This window comes from Streptopelia decaocto (assembly GCF_964273445.1).
Source record: "Streptopelia decaocto genome assembly, chromosome: 6".
Taxonomy (NCBI): domain Eukaryota; kingdom Metazoa; phylum Chordata; class Aves; order Columbiformes; family Columbidae; genus Streptopelia; species Streptopelia decaocto.
The window spans coordinates 25232024-25251868 of NC_138660.1; the positions used below are offsets into that span (position 1 = coordinate 25232024).

At 53.3% G+C, this 19845-nt stretch overlaps 1 protein-coding gene across 2 annotated transcripts in view; it reads left to right on the top strand.

The window, feature by feature from the left end:
• The first annotated feature begins 2411 nt into the window (after positions 1–2411).
• Positions 2412–19845, top strand: part of EPHB1 (EPH receptor B1) — a 70195-nt gene continuing 52761 nt past the window's right edge. For both annotated transcript variants that reach the window (XM_082054945.1, XM_082054946.1), the window contains exon 1: positions 2412–2612. In XM_082054945.1, the coding sequence (XP_081911071.1) occupies positions 2555–2612 (58 nt within the window). In that variant the 5' untranslated portion in view covers positions 2412–2554. The remainder of the gene's footprint in view (positions 2613–19845) is intronic.

Consider the following 19845-nt stretch of genomic DNA (forward strand, 5'->3'; position numbering starts at 1 on the left):
TTGTGCTGCTCCTACGTTAGCGAGTGGCTTGTTGTGACCTCTTGCCGCCAAGGGCACCTTCCCCATGAGCCCCTGGACTGAGATGGGTTTAGCTCTGGTGAGGGGCAGGAGCCTTGGTCACCCTTTGGGTGACGTGGCTCATGTCACACGAGGTGTCAGGCTCCCAGGGATGGAGCTTGTTGCTTCACAGCTCCAAGGATTTGGGGTGACCCCCTCGAGGACCCCCTTGCAGTGTGGTACCCACCGCTGCACAGACAGCGATGCCTGCTCGGGATTCATCTCGGTGCTTTGGCTGGTGCAGTGTGCTGGGGGAGGATGGGGACAGTCACACGCTGTGACATCTTTGGTCCTGAAAGCACTTTCAAGGGATGTTTTATTTTTGAGATCTGTGCCACGGCGCATGATAACTCTTGATATTGCCTTTCACTGGGATCCCAGATCTTCATCCTCCAGAAAGGCTTTGGCATCGCCTGAAGCATCATCAGAGAACAAAGGCGAAGGCTGTTAATTAAGACAGAGCTAATTCTGGCAGCCGACTGCCGCCATCCCCATGTGCTGCCAGCTGCAGGAACAGAGAAACCGTGCACAGGGCTGCCAAAAACCTTCCTGGGGGTTGTCCCTGCTCTGGGCAGGGCTTTGCCCCATGTCCTTCCTGCACAGGTGCCCTGTGGGCAGGACCGGAGGTTATTTGTGGCCCAAGGGGGTGGTTTTGCCTTCTGCAGGTTGCTGCTGCTGCTGCCCAGGGACTAGGGACTTGTGATCTGCTGGGGATGGTGGCAGCTTGGGGACACGGGGGGTTGGGAAGAAGAAATGGAGATGGGGCATCCCTGGTGGCTCTGTGGTCCTGGGGTGGGGAGCGAGTGATGCTGTGGGAGAGGATTCCCACCAGCAGCTGGCTTGGAGGGGGAAAACGGAACAAAACGCATCCAAAAAAGGGCCGGATTCAGTGTCCTTGGAGCTTGCTCCAAAAGGACGACGGTGGGGACAGCTCCGGGGCGGCCGCAGTCCCATGGGAAGAACCTGCCCTCTGGATGGCGATGTGCAGAGAGGCTTCTTCTGAGCAGCTTCTCCAGGAGGAGCGAAGCTGAGGGAATAGAAAGCTGTCGGAACAAACACAGCTGGCTTTCGCCCAGCGCAGCCAACTCTTCGGCCAGATGAAAAGAAATCAGAAGAATATTGATGTATTATTATTTTTTTCCACCCCATACAAAAATTGTCAGGCTTTTTTTTTTTTTTTTTTTTTTTGTGAAACATTAGTTTCTGAATGCAACTTTTTCAGTTGATGACAATTATTTGCAGGAAAAAAACCCAGCAAACCGAGGCCTGGATAACTCAGCTCTTTGCCTCTTGTATTCTCAAACGATTAACATTTTTTTGCTTTGCACATCATGAATATTCTATACTTGAGCTGTTACCGAGTTGTGCTGGATCAGATAAATAACATGGTGTTGCTTTTGTGGCAGACTGGATAAAGATGCAAATAATACTGACATTTACTTCACAGTTTTCTTTCTGTGATCCTCTGAGTGAGTAAACTGGTTTGCTGAGATATTCATGGGAAGGAAATGAAGAAGGGTTGTCAAGATGAAAGCAAATTCCCTTAAAACTTAGCCAGAATGTTCTTGGCAATTTTTTCTGTTATTTGCTCAGCTGAATAAGGAGCTGCTTGAAATGTATTTTTTGCACAACTGTGAAAGAAAACTCCTGTTCCCGTGGCGCTGCTGAATTTGTGTGTGTGTGCGTGCTCTCTTTTTGCTGATGATTTTCCAGTGATCTGTGGTTGCTGGTCCGGCTGTGGTGGCGGATGGGTGGCCTTGGTGGGCTGGCGGTTGTGGGGGGACACTGGTGTCACCCGAGGAAGGGAGGGCAGCCTGCTGCCTGGCCTCAGAGCGATGCCCTGCGAAGGGTGATGGTGCTGGGGGAACAGCGTGGGGAGAGGAGTCCCCAGCACTGATTTGTGTGGCCCCGAGGTGGGAGTGGCCGTGTTTTGGGCAGTCGAGGGGGTCACGCTTCGGTGTGGGGCTGCCTGTTTGCTCCTCTTTTGTGGGCAAAAGAGGCCGTTTGGACTGCGGTGGCCCGGGCCAGCCGGTGCCCGCCCCGTCGGGGTCGGGGACACGGGGGGTGGCGGCGGCAGCGTCGAACCGCCAGGGGGCGCCGTCCCCCTTCGGACGGGCAGGCTGTGCGCGGCGGGGGCGGGGCGGGGGCGGCCCCGCGGCGCGGGGATTGGCGGGGCGGTGCTGGAGGCGGGGCGGGGGTGGTGCCGCAGCGCGGGGATTGGCGGGGCGGTGAAGGGGGCGGGGAGGGGGCGGCCCCGCGGCCCGGGGATTGGCGGGGCGGTGCTGGGGGCGGGGCCGGTCGGCGCGGGGGCCGGCGGCGGCGTGGCCGCGCTCCCCACTCGCGGCGGCGATGTGACCCGGGCGGCGCGGGGAGCGGCGCGGTCCCGTCCGGCCCGGCCCCGTCCCGGCCCGCGGACGCACCCCCATGCCCGCTCACGGCCGCCCGCCGGCAGCGGCTGACGCCTGCGGAGCAGCGAGGCGCGGGGCCCGGGGAGGCGATGGCTGCGGATCTGGTGGTGCTGCTCTGCCTGGCCGCCGCCGCGGCCGCCGTGGAAGGTGAGGCGGCGCCGGGACGAGATGCTGAGCGCACCGCGAACCGGTTCCGCCACCGCGCAGTGTACCGGGGGCCGTGCACTGGCACCCGGAGACCCCCGCCGGAACCGGCCCGCGGGCTCGTCCACGGGCCGTGGGTGGGCTCGGGAAGGCACAGGGGACGGCGCTGGGAGCCTGTCCGGGTGTGCGTGGGACGGGCGGCCCCTGTCCAGCTCCTCCCGGCAGAGCCCTCCCCGGGGGACACCTCCAGGGGCCGTGGGGGGACGGCTCCGGCCATCCTGTGCCTCCCGCTGCCCGTGGGAGCTCCGCGGAGCTTTGTGGAGAAGGAGAATGGATGCACCGGGGGGTTCCATCCCTGGGGCCGGGCCGGGCCAGGGATGCTTGGCCCGTCGATGGAGCCGCGGGGCAGATGCGTGGCCATCGCTTCAGCAAGGCTGGTGCCATCGGGCTTTTCCCATCACCTGCCTCGTCTCTGGACTCGGGGTGCACCAGGATGGTCCCAATGGGCCTGCAGGACCATCAGCTCACCCCAGGCTCGCGTTGCTCTCTGCTCTCTTGTCGGCTTTTGGAAGTATTGCTTATATTATTATTTTTCCTTTTTTTTTGCGCTGCTGCCTCCTATTTTTCTGGTACAACGCAAGCCAGAAGGCTTGCAGCAGAGCTTGCCCAGCGCTCGAGCGCTGGCTGCGAGCAGGGGCCGCGGAGCAGCCCCTCGGCTTTTGGCAGCAAGAAACGCGTGGTTGCAGAGAGATGATGCGCGGGGGCTCGTGGGCGAACTGAGCTGCCGGCCGACGTGGGGCTTGGCTCCTCCTTGGGGGGGATTTAGCTGATGCGAGCATGGTTGTGGCTGAGCTGGAAGCTGCCAGAGCCGGCTGGAGAGCAGCAGGTCGGCTCCCGGTGTTGTGGAGCTGGTTCAGGAGCTGAAACGCGGCTGTGATGTTCCCCGGTGAGGTGGGAGCGGTGTTGTGTGGTTGCCCTCCGTTGGCAAGCGTGCAGGCAGGCCCACTCGCCACGGCGTCTGCATTCCGCCGGCTTTTGGCTGACCTGGGTGTTCGCTTTTCTTATTTCTCGGGCTTCGTCCCTCATTGCATCCCCATGGAGATAACTTGGAGGTGGAAACACGGGTGCCTTGCCTGAGCGTGATGCAAATGGGTGCATGTTTGCCGGGTTGCGAAGCCGCGTGTGGAGAAGCAAGACCTGTTAGCAGCGCTTTGCTGGCCGGCTTTTGCAGCGTCAGCTGCTTGAGGCGCTGCCGAAATCAGGGCTGGCTGGGAAACCTCGGCTGCGTCCCTGTCTGAGAGCGCTTGTGGGTGATGTGGCTGTGTCCCCATGTCTCGCCCCAAGCCACACGCTGGGCTGGCAGAGCCTCCATTCCCGCCTGGGACCGAACCTGTTGAAAATTGCTGCTATTTCTACTCTACTGAGGAAATTACTGGCATAGCAAAGTTGTATCCTGGGGAAGATCTCAGATTTAAGGGAAAATCGTGCACAGGGAATTTCTGAGGCAGAGCAATTGAGTCCGATTTGGAGTTAAGGCAACAGTCTTCTGGTGTGGTCGTACAAAGAAAACACCTTTTTGCGGAGCTTATTGAAATCTTACGGATCCTCCCGGTGCAGGGGTTGGATTTGCTAGGTTTAGACGTGGGTTTCTCTACCCGAGCTGAAGCATCTCCTGTTTCCTGACCTACCCCAGGGTCTGGCTTTCCCCTGGGGCAGCCACGAGACCAGTTTTGCCAGCAACTCTCCAGCGGCTCGGCAAAGCCGCGACTGCAGCCCGGCTCTGCAGGAGCAGCTGGGACAGGGAGGGATGACTCCTGCTTCCCAAAGCAGCCGCCCAGACAAAACGTCTGTTTTTCTGGGATAGCTGGGGGGAGATGTTTGGGTCTGAACCCGGTTGAAAGGGGAGGAGGATGCCGCCAGGGTCAGCACCGGGGCTGCCTGTAAAAACCTCTTTATCCTCCATAAAACCTTGCTAACTCACTGCCTGCGGAACGCGAACCTGGAGACAGCAGAGTTGCTTATCCGAGTTTTCTTACGCTTACCTGATTTATTTTACCAGATCCTGTGGCTTAGCTGACCATTTTCTGCCCGACACCTGGATGTTTATTGTCATTTTTTAAATAGTTTTATTTTTTTGTGGCTTGTGCAGAGGAAGAGGGACACGAGAAGATGACAGGAACAAATATTAATACTCCGTCTCTCCCACACCCTGCAATCACTCAGAAGCTGCTCGTGTGCTCTCTCTCGTGTTAGCTGAACCAAATATAATCACATTTAGCATATAGAGAGGGTGGTAATGTGCCGACAGTCTACATTTTAACTCGGAAGCTGCCGGAGTTTGAGGTGTCGGTAGGTCAGGAGGGGCTGATGTCCATTTTGGTGCAGATTCTCCATGTAATCTGCTCACCTATCCATCATCCCTCCGCCTCGCGCCTGCTCTTTTAAGCCCAGATTTTTAAAAACCAGCTTTTTCTCTCCGTCTCCTCGCCGCATCGTGATAAGCAAAACCACAGGGGAGGGAGGCGAAAAGCCCAGCTCGGGGCTGGCGGATCCAGCTTAGTTTTGCTTCCCGTGCTTATCCAACTCGCTTCCTTTGGAAACAAAACCCCGGGAGAAGAGCGGGGCTGGGGGGGCGTCCCTTGCGTGCCCTCTGTGCTCCCGTTTTGGCTGGGGATGCTCACATCTGTTTGCCGGCATCCTCCGGGCTTCCTCCGCTGCCGCCCGGCGCCGCAGCGGTGCCTGCCCAGGGCTCCCGCCTTTGGCCCGGCCACTTCATCCCCAGCAGGGCCGTTTGCGAGGAATAAGTGTTTTGAGAGAGAATTTTCAAGTGCTGTTATCCAGCCGTGCTTTTACATCTATTGCACAAACTATCTGCTGGTATCACTGACTCGTTATGCCTCAGTTTTCCTCCTCCTTTCGCAATTCCCTTTTGGGCTCGGAGATGCAGGTGAAGTAAAGGCGACATCTCCATAGGTCCTGCCGGGCCAAAGCTGCTGGTGACCTCGGTGGCTTCGGCCACGCAGTGTGACAAAGTGCTGGAAAACCCCAAAAGGAGGATTTTTGTCCCCGGGATGTGCAAATGTGGCTCAGGTCCTGGTGGAGATGGCCGTGGTGTGGCTGTCCCTGAATCGGCAGTGGTCCCACTCGAACCTGTCTCGTGGATGCTTCACCTTGATTTCATGTTGGTCTCTTTGATTTACTTTTTGTGTTAATTAAAGCTTTGAATTTTGCTTTCTCTGAACGTAACGCAGCTGAAAGTTGGGTAACTTACAGTGCTCTGGCGGCAGGGCCAGGGAAGCCCGTTAGAGATGAAAACGAGTGCCGGCAATGACGGAGGGGTAGAAAAACAGCGCTGAAAATGCAAAGCCTGCTTGTTGGGCTGTTGTTATTGGTATTTATTTGATGCTGAAGATGGTCTTGGAGCAGTTAATGCAAATAAGGCCCCTGAAGGAGCTATGGCGAAGGCAGGAGCGGGGAAGGTGGAGTCTGCGGTGTAGATATATATATATATAAAAAATATTTTCTTGCTCTTTCTGCTTACCATCTCCACGTGGAAACTGGATTGCTGCCCTGTGCTCCTGTGTGCTTAGTGGCCTGTCTGCTGTCACGGGAGGGTTTGCAAGGTGGCCTCTCGCCCATCCCATGGCAGAGCAAAAACCTTAGAAATCAGAAGAAAATATTGATGTTTGGTGATGAAGTAGCCTGACTATCCTCGCCTGGCTCTGGGTCCAGGCCACGGTGCTGAATAATAGATGTTTCTAGCAGAGATGGGTTCTGCAACCTAAAGAAAGACTCAGATTTAGTGAGGAATGGGGAAAATAGGACCTTGGGCAACGGGAAACTCAATTCTAATCAGGTCAGCAGAGTTTTGGAGGCTCCGTTCCCTCTAAACAGGCACGGTCGGTGTAGGGAGTCGTTTAACAGCACAGCGAGGGTGAGTAAATAGTTGGGGTTGGGGGAGGCAACGTTTTCCCCAAATATTCATTAGAATTGGGAAATGTGTTACTGTTTGACTTTGTTTTGCTGCAAACATTTGAACTAGCGGGCAATACTGGCACCTTGCAAATGCGAAGCTGGGATATTTGCTGGGGAGCGGTTTGGGTTGGGGCGTTTGGAACCCAGGTGCATGTCGCTCACGGGTGCAATGGAAGCGGTGAGGTGGGAATTTGGGTTGGCTGGTGACCGGGAGCCCCTTGCAAAGTGATGCCGGGTGCTGGGGGAATGAACGTGAATGCAGAAGGTTGGTGTGGGAGCAGAAATGCACAGAAAAGGATGGGCCAATGTCAGGGGGGAGCTGGGACCCTGGGTGGCCACAGAACACTGAGCTGGTTGATGCACAGGCCAGTTTTAGGGGCTAAAAACGCAGCTTTTCCAAAAGCAAGCAGCTGCTTGGGAGTGGGCATGGGGCTGGTGCAGACACCACCCAGTAGAGGCAACACAGCCCTTTTTTTGGGGACAACAAGAGCAAAATCTCACCCAAATCAGCTCTTCAGCTTTCCAGATGAGTGGTCGGGCTCCCTCCTGCACTGTAGATATGGTCGCTCCCACCCACTATTTTCCCCACATTCACATCACGAGCAACACACAGGACGTGTGTTTGTAGGAGCGAAAGGGCCTGCGCTTTACTTATTTATTTCTCATAACTTTTGAATTATTAAAGCGCGTTCAGCGGAGATTAACTTTCCCTGCTCAATATTTATTATTGTTTCATTTCCCTGGAAGTTGGAGCTACGAGAGCTTTGATAAATGGACTGAAAGGTTCTGTAGTTTCTCTGTAGCTAATCTAAATATCCCCGTATCCTTCGCTGGAAAGCTAATTTGTAATTTCCTATGGTAATGCCACTTAGTGAATTATAATGATACACCGGGGTCTGCTTTTCCTCCCGGTTCTCTGCCCGGGGAATAATGCTACCACCAGAAAATGGTGTGAAACCTGGAAAACGGCCATCGGCCCCCCAAATTTTTTTGGTCTAATAACAAAAATCTGGAAAAACGTATAGACCATATGGCCTGTTTGTTTGGGCTGGGCCATATCCATCCCTGCCCATGAATGGGAGCGACGCTGCCTGGGTTTGCATCTGCAGCCGGAGCCCGACAATGTGCAGAATCCCTTGCTCTCCCACCACCCCAATTATAAACAAGTGTTATCGGTCTTTTGAATAATTGAAGAGGCTTTCTGTTGAATATTTAATTACAATAATATTTGGTTAGCGGGGGTTGTTGCTCTCCTTTTGTGCAATCGAGAATTGCTGCAAGAAAACAACCTGTTAAAAGAAAACGTTGTCTGTGATCATTGATTTTTCTTTTTTTTTTTCTTTTAAGCTAATCAGTTATTCAGTTGAAATTTGTTAATTAGCTCAGCTCCATTAAGACTCTTTGGCATTTAAACTTGATGTTTCTAAATAATTATAGTTTTGCCTGCTAAGCCCACAACCCAGGGTGACCTAATTACTATTAAAGCGTACGTGCTTGGGTCTGGCTTTAATAAGTTCCCGCTGGGAGCCCCGCGGGGAAAAATCACAGAGACAGCAGTTCAAAGGGGAAGGGACTTTGCTTCGGCCTCGCTGTTCCCAAACTAAACCTGGAGGTGGGATTGCTCCCCTGTTTGGGGGGGATGTTCCCAAATTTGGGGGGGATTGCTCCCAGGTTTGGGGGGGATGCTCCCAGATTTTTGGGGGCTGCTCCCAAGTTTGGGTGGGGCTGCTCCCAAGTTTGGGTGGGGCTGCTCCCACATTTGGGTGGGCTGCTCCGAAATTGGGTGGGATGCTTCCAGATTTGGGGGGGGAATGCTTGCAGATTTTGGGGGGGGATGCTCCCAGGTTTGGGGGGAATGCTCCCAGATTTTTGGGTGGGATGCTCCCAGATTTGGGTGGGGATGCTTCCAGATTTGGGCGGGATGCTCCCAGGTTTGGGTGGGTGACTCCCAAATTTTGGGGGATGCTTCCAGATTTAGGGGGGGCTGCTTCCAGGTTTGGGTGGGGATGCTCCCAGATTTTTGGGGGATGCTTCTAGATGTGGGTGGGGATGCTCCCAGGTTTGGGTGGGAATTGCTCCCAGATTTGGGGGGGGGCTGCTCACAGTTTGGATGGGATGCTCTCAAGTTTGAGTAGGATTGCTCCCAGGTTTAGGGGGGGGATGCTCCCAGGTTTGGGTGGGGATGCTCCCAGGGGGAGCAGAGGAGCCCGAGAACAGCCGGTCCCTGCAGCCCTCAGAGCATCCCCAGGGTCACTATCTCTGTGCCATCCACTTTTGGGGGCAGGTGGAAGGTGATATTTTGCTTGTTTTTCTTTTCTAAGTTGTACCCCTTAATAAGCAAGTGGAGTCCCTTCAAGGTCTTTGCAGATGGTGGGGGGCTGGTGAAAAAAATACAGTATTACATTTATTTTTGTTTTTTTTAGTTTGTGTTTTTTTAATATGGAAATGGCCATGCCAAGTAATTAGGGCATAGTGAAGCCTCAGGTATGTGTTTGTGTGCTTGTTAGTGTAGCGAGAAGAACATTTAATATTTGGGGAGGCATCCAATCAATTTTGCTGGTATTTGAAGCTGATTAAGCTTTACTTTGTTATGCAGCAAATAAAAGCGGTGTCTGGGAATATGCTGTGGAAATCCTCGATTTTAGGCTGTTTGCTTCTATCTGAGATGGAGGCTTCGTCATGACTTTAAAAGATCATTTCAGGGTATTTTCTGCCAAAAAGTCCTCGCAGTCCTCTCCGATGCACCAGGCCCCGTGCGCCGCATCCCAGCACCACGAGGGCACAAATTTTGCATTATTCAAACCAAATTAACATCTTGCCTTTTTTTGACTGGCCCTATGTGGCCGTCTTGGGGCAGGACAGGTTGCCAGGCTTAACTTTGGATGTGAGGGTGCTTCTTGAACCCCAAAAGCTGAGAAAACAAGACTGTGGTGTCTGCTTTTCAGCAGAAATTCAACCCTCCCTGCCATGGGGTGCTGGGGGCAAGCAGCACCCAAAATGCACCCAAAGCAGGAGCGACCTGGGGCTGATGTTGTTCCCCTTCCTCCAGGTGCTAAAACCCATGGTGTGGGTGGATGGATGGAGCAGAGAGCAGCGACGATTGAAGTTTTATGGAGTTTTTTTTCCACTTTTTTCCTTTTTTTAATGCAATCATAGGCCGGGGATGGGCCTTTGATTACTGGAGGCCTCCACTCGCTTCCTTAGCCGCGGGGTCGGAGCAGGCTCATTATCATCCTTGCTGGGGTCCTGTTGATATGCGGATAATTGCTTTCTGCTCAAAAGACATTAAATCACTGCGGAAGAGGCGGAGGGGTGTGAATTACATCTTCCCCAGGAAAACCGGGAACCCAGCAGAAGAGTTGAAAAGGAACCGGAGTCCTGGGGAGGCCGGAGGACAATGGGGCCGACTGCGGCGTCTGGTGTGACTGGGGGAACTGGGCGCTGGCTTGGTAGGCCTTGAGCCTTAATTTTATTCTATTTTCTTCCCTTGACACCCGTATCTTCCCATTTCCAAACACCCGAGGAAGAAGATGGGCAGCAGCGTGGTTTTGAGTCGCTCGGGACCTTTTCCTCTCATAGGGTGCCAGCATGGAGATGCCCTCAATGCCCGGCCGCTCCATCCCTGCACTCCTGCCGTGGTTATTTTTAAAGCAGCGATTTTAAGTGCTGGAAATGATGTGCATGGCATGACCCTGAGAAGCACAGAGCTGCTGCCCAGCCCCTGGGGTTTGGTTGAAGCCATCCAGAAGCTTCACGTGAGTGGGTGAACCCCCCGGAGATGTGTGGCCTTTGCTGTTGTCCGTGCTATTCCTCTTGAAATGGAATCGCTGCTGGGGCTCGAAGTCGTTCGAACTTGTCAGGCTCTTGGCAGAGGCACCACAAGGTCACGTATAATGGTGTCACTGGGATCAGATACGGTGCTGTAACGTGGTAATTTCTGGTATAATAAAGTAGAGAAAGATCAGCTTCATGCCACGTTTCCTGGGGAGGCACGTGTGGCTCCGTGGGCCACGTGCATCACACCAGGTAACCTTACTCTTGCTCAGCAAAATGGAGAAAAGCATCAATTCTGCAGGAATTAAAGGCACTGATTCCATTATTGTTTTGGTGCCAGCTTGGGCAGGGCCCCCCGAGCTCTGGCCATCAGCTGCCGATGTCCCCAAGACCCACGGATGCCGAAGCCGAATTGCCGAGGAGATGGATAAAGGCTGGTGGGAGCTGAGAGGTCGTGAGCTGCTTATGTTCGATATCTTTCTAAAAATCGCCTTTTATTATCCCTCCTTGTGCCGTGCGTGGGTTATTACCGAAATGGCCGGCACTGCCGGGAGGCTGCCGTGTTGAAAGGCTGGCTGAAAACCCACCCAAGGACATAAAAAGATGCTCGTTAACTTCAATGGGCTTTGGCTGGAGCCAGAGAAATGTGCTGCTTTGAGAAGGATGCTGCTTAGGGCACCCTCCTGCTCTGGCTTTGTGTGCCGGGGCCGGGCTTCGCTCACCGGGGATGGGAAAATCCCTATTTTTGCACGGTTTGAACCTTAATTTGTGAGAAAATGGTCCGGCTGCCTCTGGGCAGCATCCCTGGGGCTGCACCCCAAAAATCCGGGGTGTTCTCACCCTGTGCCAGGCGTGGAGCCCACTGGGATGCTCCCAAACACCACCTCTTGAGTCAGCAGCCCAGCACATTTTTATTTATTTCTCTATAGCCTGGCGATGTTCAGGGGAAAGTGGGATGTCTTTGAAACATTTAAAGTATTCCTAATAGGTTACCTTGAAAGCTTTCTTCAGTCTTGAATGAATCAAAGTGCAAATGTTTATAATGCAACACCCACACAGGCTGGGAGAGGGATTTTTATTAAGGCAGGAGAGTCAGAAAACAATAATAATAAAACATGTTTTATGAAGTTGGCGAGAAACTTATAAACTAGGTGAAGTTTTACAGCATATGAATTTGATACAAGCTGTAAATTTGAATTCCCAGGCTGGTCCTCAGGTCTTGCTCTTTATTACCTGAAATAACATTCTCCACTTTTAATAGCTGGCTGCGGCAGAGCGGACGTGGTTTTATCTTTCTAAATGATCTGCCATGCGAGTCTCATAATCAAACTTTCACCCATCCTGGAGACTTCAGCCCTTTCCTTGGCCGATGCAGCGGCTGTTGCTAATTAGCAAATAGCTGCTATTTGCTTTGCTGTGGTGGTGGGTGATCTTGGAAACCCTTACGCACATCCCCTGCTTCGGATTATTTAGGTTTCTTTTTATTTTCCCAAGCAGAAACCACCTGATAGGAGAACAAGCTTTTTTCCTTGGGGTGCCATACAGGGGCTGGTGACACATCTCTGGCTCTGGTGTCCCTCTCCCTGGTGGGTGTCACCCCAGGGTGCCATTTAATGACCCCCCAGCCACCTGTGGTGCCTCCAGCTGTTGGCAGCTGGATGTGTATCAAACCCGTTTGTCGGACCCCTGTCCTGTCTGCACGCGTGCTGGTAGATTATTCCTCTTCAAAAAATACATGATTACTTAAGCAAAGCATTCTAGCTAATCGCCAGATTATTCCCTTTAAAATGGGAAAGTAATTAGGGATGTGTTTTTTTAAATAGGCTTCCCACCCTTGGATCTGCTGGGATTAGTGTTTGTGGGTGTGTAAATATTTAGTTTCCAAGGACTTTTTTTTTTTCCTTCCCCTTCCTTGAAGAAACAGCAACAATAAGTGATTGAAATGAGGCAGCAGCTATGCTTGGACACTTTCCCCGGCGTCCAAAGTATAATTGAAATTAAAGATGACCCGCAAAGGAAAACTAAATTGAAGTTCTGCTGGCACAATGCACCAAGATGCTTTTCAAAACGAGGATTTCCTCTGCTTATATTTGAAGTTGAAGAGACGAGCCTTTGCCTCTGGGTGATGGAGAACAAGCATAAACTGGAACCAGTAGCAGCTTTGCTTGAGGATGGGTTGGTGGGCTGAGGGCAGGACTCGGAGCAGCTGGCTGGGGCATTGCTTTTGTTCAGACCCTTTCGTGTGTTGTGCTGAACTAATACTTTGGAGAGAAATAACATTCCTGTTTCGTGAAAAATCTTGGCATTTCCAGGTTCCAGTATAAGTTGGAGAATGACCTGGTGGAGAGCAGTGCAGGGGAAAGGGACCTGGGGCTCCTGGGGACAGCAGGGTGACCATGAGCCAGCACTGGGCCCTTGTGGCCAGGAAGCCAATGGTACCTGGGGTGGGTTAGAAGGGGGTGGTCGGTAGGTCAGAGAGGTTCTCCTGCCCCTCTACTCTGCCCTGGGGAGACCACACCTGGAATATTGTGTCCAGTTGTGGCCCCTCAGTTCCAGCAGGACAGGGAACTGCTGGAGAGAGTCCAGCGCAGCCACCAAGATGGTGAAGGGAGTGGAGCATCTCCCGTGTGAGGAAAGGCTGAGGGAGCTGGGGCTCTGGAGCTGGAGGAGAGGAGACTGAGGGGGGACTCATTCCTGGGGATCAATATGGAAAGGGAGAGTGTCAGAGGATGGAGCCAGGCTCTTCTGGGTGACAACCAGTGACAGGACAAGGGGCAATGGGTGCAAACTGGAACACAGGAGGTTCCACTTAAAGATGAGAAGAAACTTGTTGGGGGTGAGAGTGCCAGAGCCTGGCCCAGGCTGCCCAGGGGGGTTGTGGAGTCTCCTTCTGTGCAGACATTCCAACCCGCCTGGACACCTTCCTGTGTAACCTCATCTGGGTGTTCCTGCTCCATGGGGGGATTGCACTGGATGAGCTTTCCAGGTCCCTTCCAGTATGTGACATCCTGTGATTCTGTGATTCCAAAGCAACTTCGTTCAGTGTTGGGGTGAAAAATGCTCCTTTCTGAGGAATCCTCTGGAAGAAGCTTCTTGGCTGCCCCCTGCCCACCTGGGATCATGCTGGTGGGTGGGAGAAAGGACCAGGACCCCCCCTGGGATTTGCCTCCCCGAGGAGGGGGAGCTGGAGGTGGGTTTGTGCCCACGACACTTTCCCCAACACCAAATAAAAGAAGGAGGTGTCTGGGGGACCCATATGAGGTCAAAACGGGCTGATCTCCTCCTGGGCTGCACCAAGGAGTCTTTTCACATGGAGTACGGCAGGGTGGGCTTGGTTGCATCTTCTGCCCGCTACCTCGGGGGGGGTTTTGAGCCGATTTCTGCTCACGGAGGTCTCTTTTTCACATCCAAACAATTTAGACTTTTTGCACTGACGCGCTTTGATGTTTGGATTCAAAACCGTGTCTTGTTTTGAAACTCGTTGTGGCATTTGCTGTTATGTGTTTGCAAAGCTGGGAAGGCGAGCGCGAAGAAGCTGAGATCAGAAGCAACACACGTAGTTTAGATGCAAAAATGGTTTTAACCCAGTGATCCGGTGGAGTCGCGGATTAAAGGAGCGGTTGAAACCAATAATTTGTGTGACTCCCCTAGAGGTCTGCATCCCTGGAGAGCCCAAGACTGTTCCTACAGCCAAAAAACACCCTCACTAAGCCAGGGAGGTCAGAACCTGCATTCCCCATCCACCTAATGAATAAATCCCAAGCCCTAGCGAGGCAGCAGAAGAAAACATGCGCAGACCCGAGGTTTGGAGGACAGGAGCAGTCACTGATGTGCTGTGTGGCTTTGGTTCCCATCCTGCTGCTGGGAGATACTTATAAGATATTTCTGGGGCCATTGGTGCTTCAAATGCTCGTGCACCCCTTGTTTCTCTTTCTGAGGGGGGTATTTATTGTAGATATTAACACAGGGCTGTCGTTCGGGTGCCTCCATCTTTCTTTCCAAAATCGCGATTGTGCCGTTCAGCTGGAATTGGCAACTTTGGGACTTTTTGTTTGCTTGCCTGTGTGCTGGAAAGCCGTCAGAGGCAAGGGGAGCCTGTAGATCTCGATTTTTGTTGTTGTTATTATTATATATTATTATAATTAAAACATTTTTAGCAGCTGAAATTTGAGCCCGTTTGGGTATTTATACAGCAAGATGTTTTGGATGGGGAATAGGCCAAGGGAGTCACGTGGCTGGGGCCAACGTGAAACAAAAGAATCCATTTATTATCCAGGCAGGAAATTTGTTCTTCGGGATGTTGTAGCTGCAGACATAATGATTTCATTTCCTCCAGTTCACCCAGATTAATGGCTTGTGCTCTTTTGTTTGTGTGCCTGTGTTATTTCTGCAGCGCGGCTTCCCCCGCTGCTCGGTGCCGGCGTGTGCGAACACGTGTGCAAGTGCCCTGGGCAACGGGGGGGACCTGGGGGCTCCCCGTTGGGATGGAGGAGGCTGCATGGGGTTTTGGGGAGGGGCGGGATGCTGTGGGACCAACTGGGGTGACCTTCCGGGCAGTGATGGATGTCCTGTCTTGTGCATCCCCAGGGGTCTTCACCTCCTGCATCTCTGGGAATCTCCTCTTCCTCCATCTCCAGGGTTCTCCTCTTCCTCCATCCCCAGGGGTCTCCTCTTTCTCCATCCCCAGGGTCTCCTCTTTCTCCATCCCCAGGGTCTCCTCTTTCTCCATCCCCAGGGGTCTCCTCTTCCTTCATCCCCAGGGTTCTCCTCTTTCTCCATCCCCAGGGTCTTCTCTTCCTCCATCCCCAGGGGTCTTCTCTTCCTCCATCCCCAGGGGTCTCCTCTTCCTTCATCCCCAGGGGTCTCCTCTTCCTCCATCTCCAGGGTCTTCTCCTCCTGCCGTGGTCACCAGGGCAGCGAGAGGTGTTTTCCTATGAAGTTGTGATGGGATGGAGAGACAAGTGAGAGCGTTGCCCTTATAGAAGGCATAAGAGCAGCGCGTCTTCTCTTTGGCCACGCTCAAAGGTGTACGTAGCTGTTGTCTTTGGTGGGAAGCCAACCTTTGCACCCTCCCAAATACCGTGCCGGGAAGCAACTCCTTTTCCGAAGGAGCTGTGCTGGGCGCAGGGGTGCAGAATCAGCCACGGGGCGATGGGTGAGCGGCTCCTTCTGAGCTGGCTGGGTTGGCTGTTCATGCCAAGCAGGTCCAGCCTCTCCTGGGGCCACTGGCCATCTGGAAGATGGTGGCACTTCAGCTCCCTCCTTGAGAAAAACAGGCCTGTCTTTGTGGACACTACCGGATTAGTGGCAGCTTTAATTGCTCCCTTTCTCGCTTTTTGAGTGTTTGGCTTTTTGCAAGCGACGTGACAGGCAAACGCTGCCTTTGTGTGGCTGTCGCCTGAATGGTCCTCGCGGGGTTTTGGCACGGAGCTTTTAATTTACTGTGCGAAGCACAATGACCACAATCTTCTGTTCTGGGTTAATCTGGAGTAACTTTGTGGAGTTGGAAGCGCCTGTCTGTGATGAGGAGTTGAACGTGGTGCCGCATGGGATCTGCCACTGGTTTGGTGACCATCTTGCTGCCCCTATGCCCAGCTCTTCCTCCTCCCTTCCTTTAGATGTTTCTTTTTTAAATTTGGGGAGGAGAGAGAGTTTTTGCCACCCTTTCTGGAGGAGGTTTCCCTGCAGGGACATACCTTGCTGACCCTCTTGGCCATCAAGGTGCATCTGCTATCATTCCTGCCATCTTCTGGGTCTTGCACATGTGTTGCACCTTCTTCGTTTTGTTCTCCTGAGCTTTCATGCCATGAAGCGTGTGTGGGGCTGAAGGTGTGAGCCCACCATCCGAAAGCTGCGGAGAAGAGGGATGGGGAGCTGCTGGTACCCCATGGAGCTGCGGGTGCTCTCTCCTCACCTGCCTGCCCTCCCAAATCGCTCCCGGTGACAGAGTTTGTGAGGATGTGACAGCTCCGTTGCACAGAAGATGATGAACAGTAATGAGACCCAGAGCACACCGTGCACTTAAAGTGATTTATTTCTGTAGGGAAACCACAATCAGGGAGGATGGGTCAGTGTCATCAGGAGAAGGGGTGGGGATGGAGATGAGCTTAGGGGGAAGTTTATCATCAATCGGCACCGCTTTAGAAATGAGGAGAGCTAGCGTTGCGTGAAATGGAGCCGTGCTGGCCACGCTGAGACTGTCCCTCGCTCGTGGTGGCCTGTAGGCATCTCCCAGGGTTCGACTGGCCTTGGGGACTTCTCCTTACTCACCTCCCTTGTGATTTAAGGTCAGCTCACAGCAGCTCTTGTTTTTTTTCTCCCAGAATCTGCCTCCTGGCTCAAGGGGTTGCAGTGGGACAGCAGTTTGCAAAGGGGCGTCCCCAAGCGCCCTCCTATTGAAGAGCATCGTCCAAAGGGGTGGTGGAGCGGTCGCTGGTGGCCCTTGGTGTGGGTTTGACACGGCCCTGCTGGCCCGGCAGAGCTGGTGCAGCACCTGGCGTGAGCGGGCAACAGGCCATCGGGACAAATGTGTTTTGTTATTTACTCAACCAACCGGCTGTCTTGTATGCACAAGGCGTATATAAAGACAGCTCGGATTCATAGCGACATTTTCAGGAGAGGATGCAGGGTAGTTATAGATACCGGCCATTGGCTGTAGTGACCAAATCTGAAAGTGGAGAAGAAAATAAGTTAAGTCCCAGGCGAATTTGGGAGAGCCAAGGGGTGGGTTTGCAGGCCGTTTTGGGAAGCGGCATTTGGATGTGGGGTCTGCTCACGGGGTCCCTTGCCAAGGGACCTGTTGGCTTTGCCCAGCCCTTTTCCCCCCATTTTCCCAGCCCTTTTCCCCTTGTTTTCCCATCCCTTTTCCCCCCGTTTTCCCATCCATTTTCTCCCCGTTTCCCTATCCCTTTTCCCCTTGTTTTCCCACCCATGCAGCCCCATGGCTGCAGCCCCAGGGCTGCAGGTCTGCAGCCCCAGGGCTGGGCAGGTGACGGGTCTCTCTGCCCTGGCATCCTTTGGAGCCTTCCCCATCCTGACGGAAGCTTCCCCATGCTGCCGTGACGGCTCCGATTTATTTCCTTTCCCTCTCGTGCTCTTTGCCTCATTTGCACTTGCGAGCTGACTCCATATGGTGCAAAAACCGGAGAGACGACGCTCGGCGTGGCGGGAGGCGGCGCGAGGAGCCGCTTGCCGACAAGCTTTTGCAGTTTCTTCCTTTTGAGGTTCAATATTTCCACCTCCTCCCCTTGACGGCCGGGGCTGAGCTCGTCTCCAGCAGCATCCCTGCGCTTTTGCACTGTCGCTCCCCTGCCTTTCCCCTGAGACCCCCAACACATGAGTGGGGCATCGTCAGGATGTATCCTTGGACCAGCGATGCTGTTGTTTGGTTCTGAAAATAATTGGCTGGCGTCCCCAAAGGCTTTAGGATGTGTCAGGTGCTGCATTAAAAAATACAGGGTCGATCTAGTTGCAGGAAAAAAATACGGGATCGATCTGCGCTGGGGCCGTGCCGGGAATCTCACCCCACGCTTGCTTGTTGCTTGAGCAGGGTTTTAATTTGCAAACTTCTAATTTTGGTGGGGGGTTTGGTGTTTGGCTTGACCAGGCCGTCTGGCCTTGGCTGTTGGCAGCTGAGGGGGTTTGTCAGGGTGAAAAGGGAGGTTTTTCCCCCAAATTTTGGTGTCTGGGGAAGCACCAAGCGCTTGGCTGAGTTGGGAGGAGTGCACTGGTGAAGGGATGCCCATCGCTCACCTCGCGTCCCCCGCGGTGCTCGCTGAGCCGTCTGTCACGCTCGTCGCTCATGCAGAATCCCTTTGACATTTTAAAATAAGATCTAGTAAATAGGAGCCGGACGACGCCAGGTGCATCTCTCGTGGTGAGGGCTCTTTGACAGCACGGCTGGCGCTTTAGATTTAGGGCTCTGTGAAATGCGTGTTTTTGTAGTGAGCTCGAAGCTTTTCTGGAGAACGCGGTCCAAGACAGTGACTCATCCTGAATCTCTAAAGAAGTGATAGGGAAACGCAGCATAAATGTTTTGGTTGGTTTTTTTTTAGAGCTTTCCTCATAGGTGGTGCTATCCCGGAATGAGGCAAAATAAATCCAGTGGGGACGGGGGCCGCAGGGAAAGCGGGGGCCACATGGGTTCAGCAAAGCATCTTGCACCTGCTCCAGTGTTGTCTTGGAAGTTGTTGGCTCTGTAGCTGAGCATGGCGCAGCTCTAAGACACACGTGAAAGGGCTGCTGGGGACATCCCACTGCAATCCCATGAGCGAATATCCAGTGTATATCCAGACGGGAAGACTGCGCGCCCTTTTAATTTATCCTAGCACCTGTAATCGTGGATGCTGTTGGTGTTTATGGCTGCTCTGTCTTCTCAGTTGACTAATTCTGTATCATTCCCAGTTGGTTAGGAGCCCCGTTCCACTGAACCTGTTAGGCTTCCATGGCCCTTGTCTGTGAAATCTCAACCCCACTCTTATTATTTTTTTCTCCTCTTTTTGGGGCTCCTTGCTTTCTCATAGCATGATGAAGACCAGGTCTCCTGTTCCTAAGAGAAGAGCTCCTGGCAGAACGTCGTTCTCTTGGGTGAGCTCACTTGCTTCCATTCAACCTGGCTGGAGCACATATGGGACATGGTTTAGTGCCAGAGTTGGGTCAACAGTTGGACTCAATGATCTTGAGGGTCTCTTCCAACCAAAGTGGTTCTGTAATTCGATTCTATGAGCAGCCAACACTGGTATGTGGCTGTTGACCAAGAAGCGAGGTACAGATAAGTAGGAGAAATTGTTGATGTCGCTCCCCAATGTTTGGTTTGTCCTTGCCATCCCTTAAGGCGCTGTGCTCCTGCTGGGATGAACGATAGGTTTGGGGTACTGGAGCCTCTTTGCTCACTTGGCTGGTGAGATGGTTGTCCAAGCCAACTGGTCTCCACTCAAGAAGTCCAGTGGCATGAGGCTGCTGTGCCAAAGCCACCCGGCTGTGTGACAAGGGATAGCGTCCTCAGGCTCCTCATCTTCAGCCTTCGTCTGCTTTGGTGCGTGCTCCTGGGTGGTGACAGCGTTGGATGGTGAAGAGTGGACAACTGCTCTTCTCCAGCCTCAGCAATCCCTCATTCAGGCCAGACCTTCTCACACCACGTAGCTGGACCTCGAGTTGGAGGGTGCGATTGCTCCTCACAAGCTTTTTGGAGGGCAGGATTTCTGGGAAAGCCTCTGGGTGGCTGAGTTCCTGTTCCACATCTTCTGGAGGATGAAACGAGCAGCTGCCAGACTTGACATATGGTGATTTTTAGGGCAGGCTGCGGCATTCCGTGGTGTTTGCTGGCAACCCAGGCTTGTGAAAGCAAAGATGAGGATTTAAATGGATAGTGACATTGTTCTGGAAAATGTTCTCCTGCAAAATAGTCTTGTTGTCTTCCAGCCCTGTATCTGGAGGTGGCACAGTGGAGGAGCTGGGTCTGTGTTGGGCCAGGGTGCCCACTAAAATC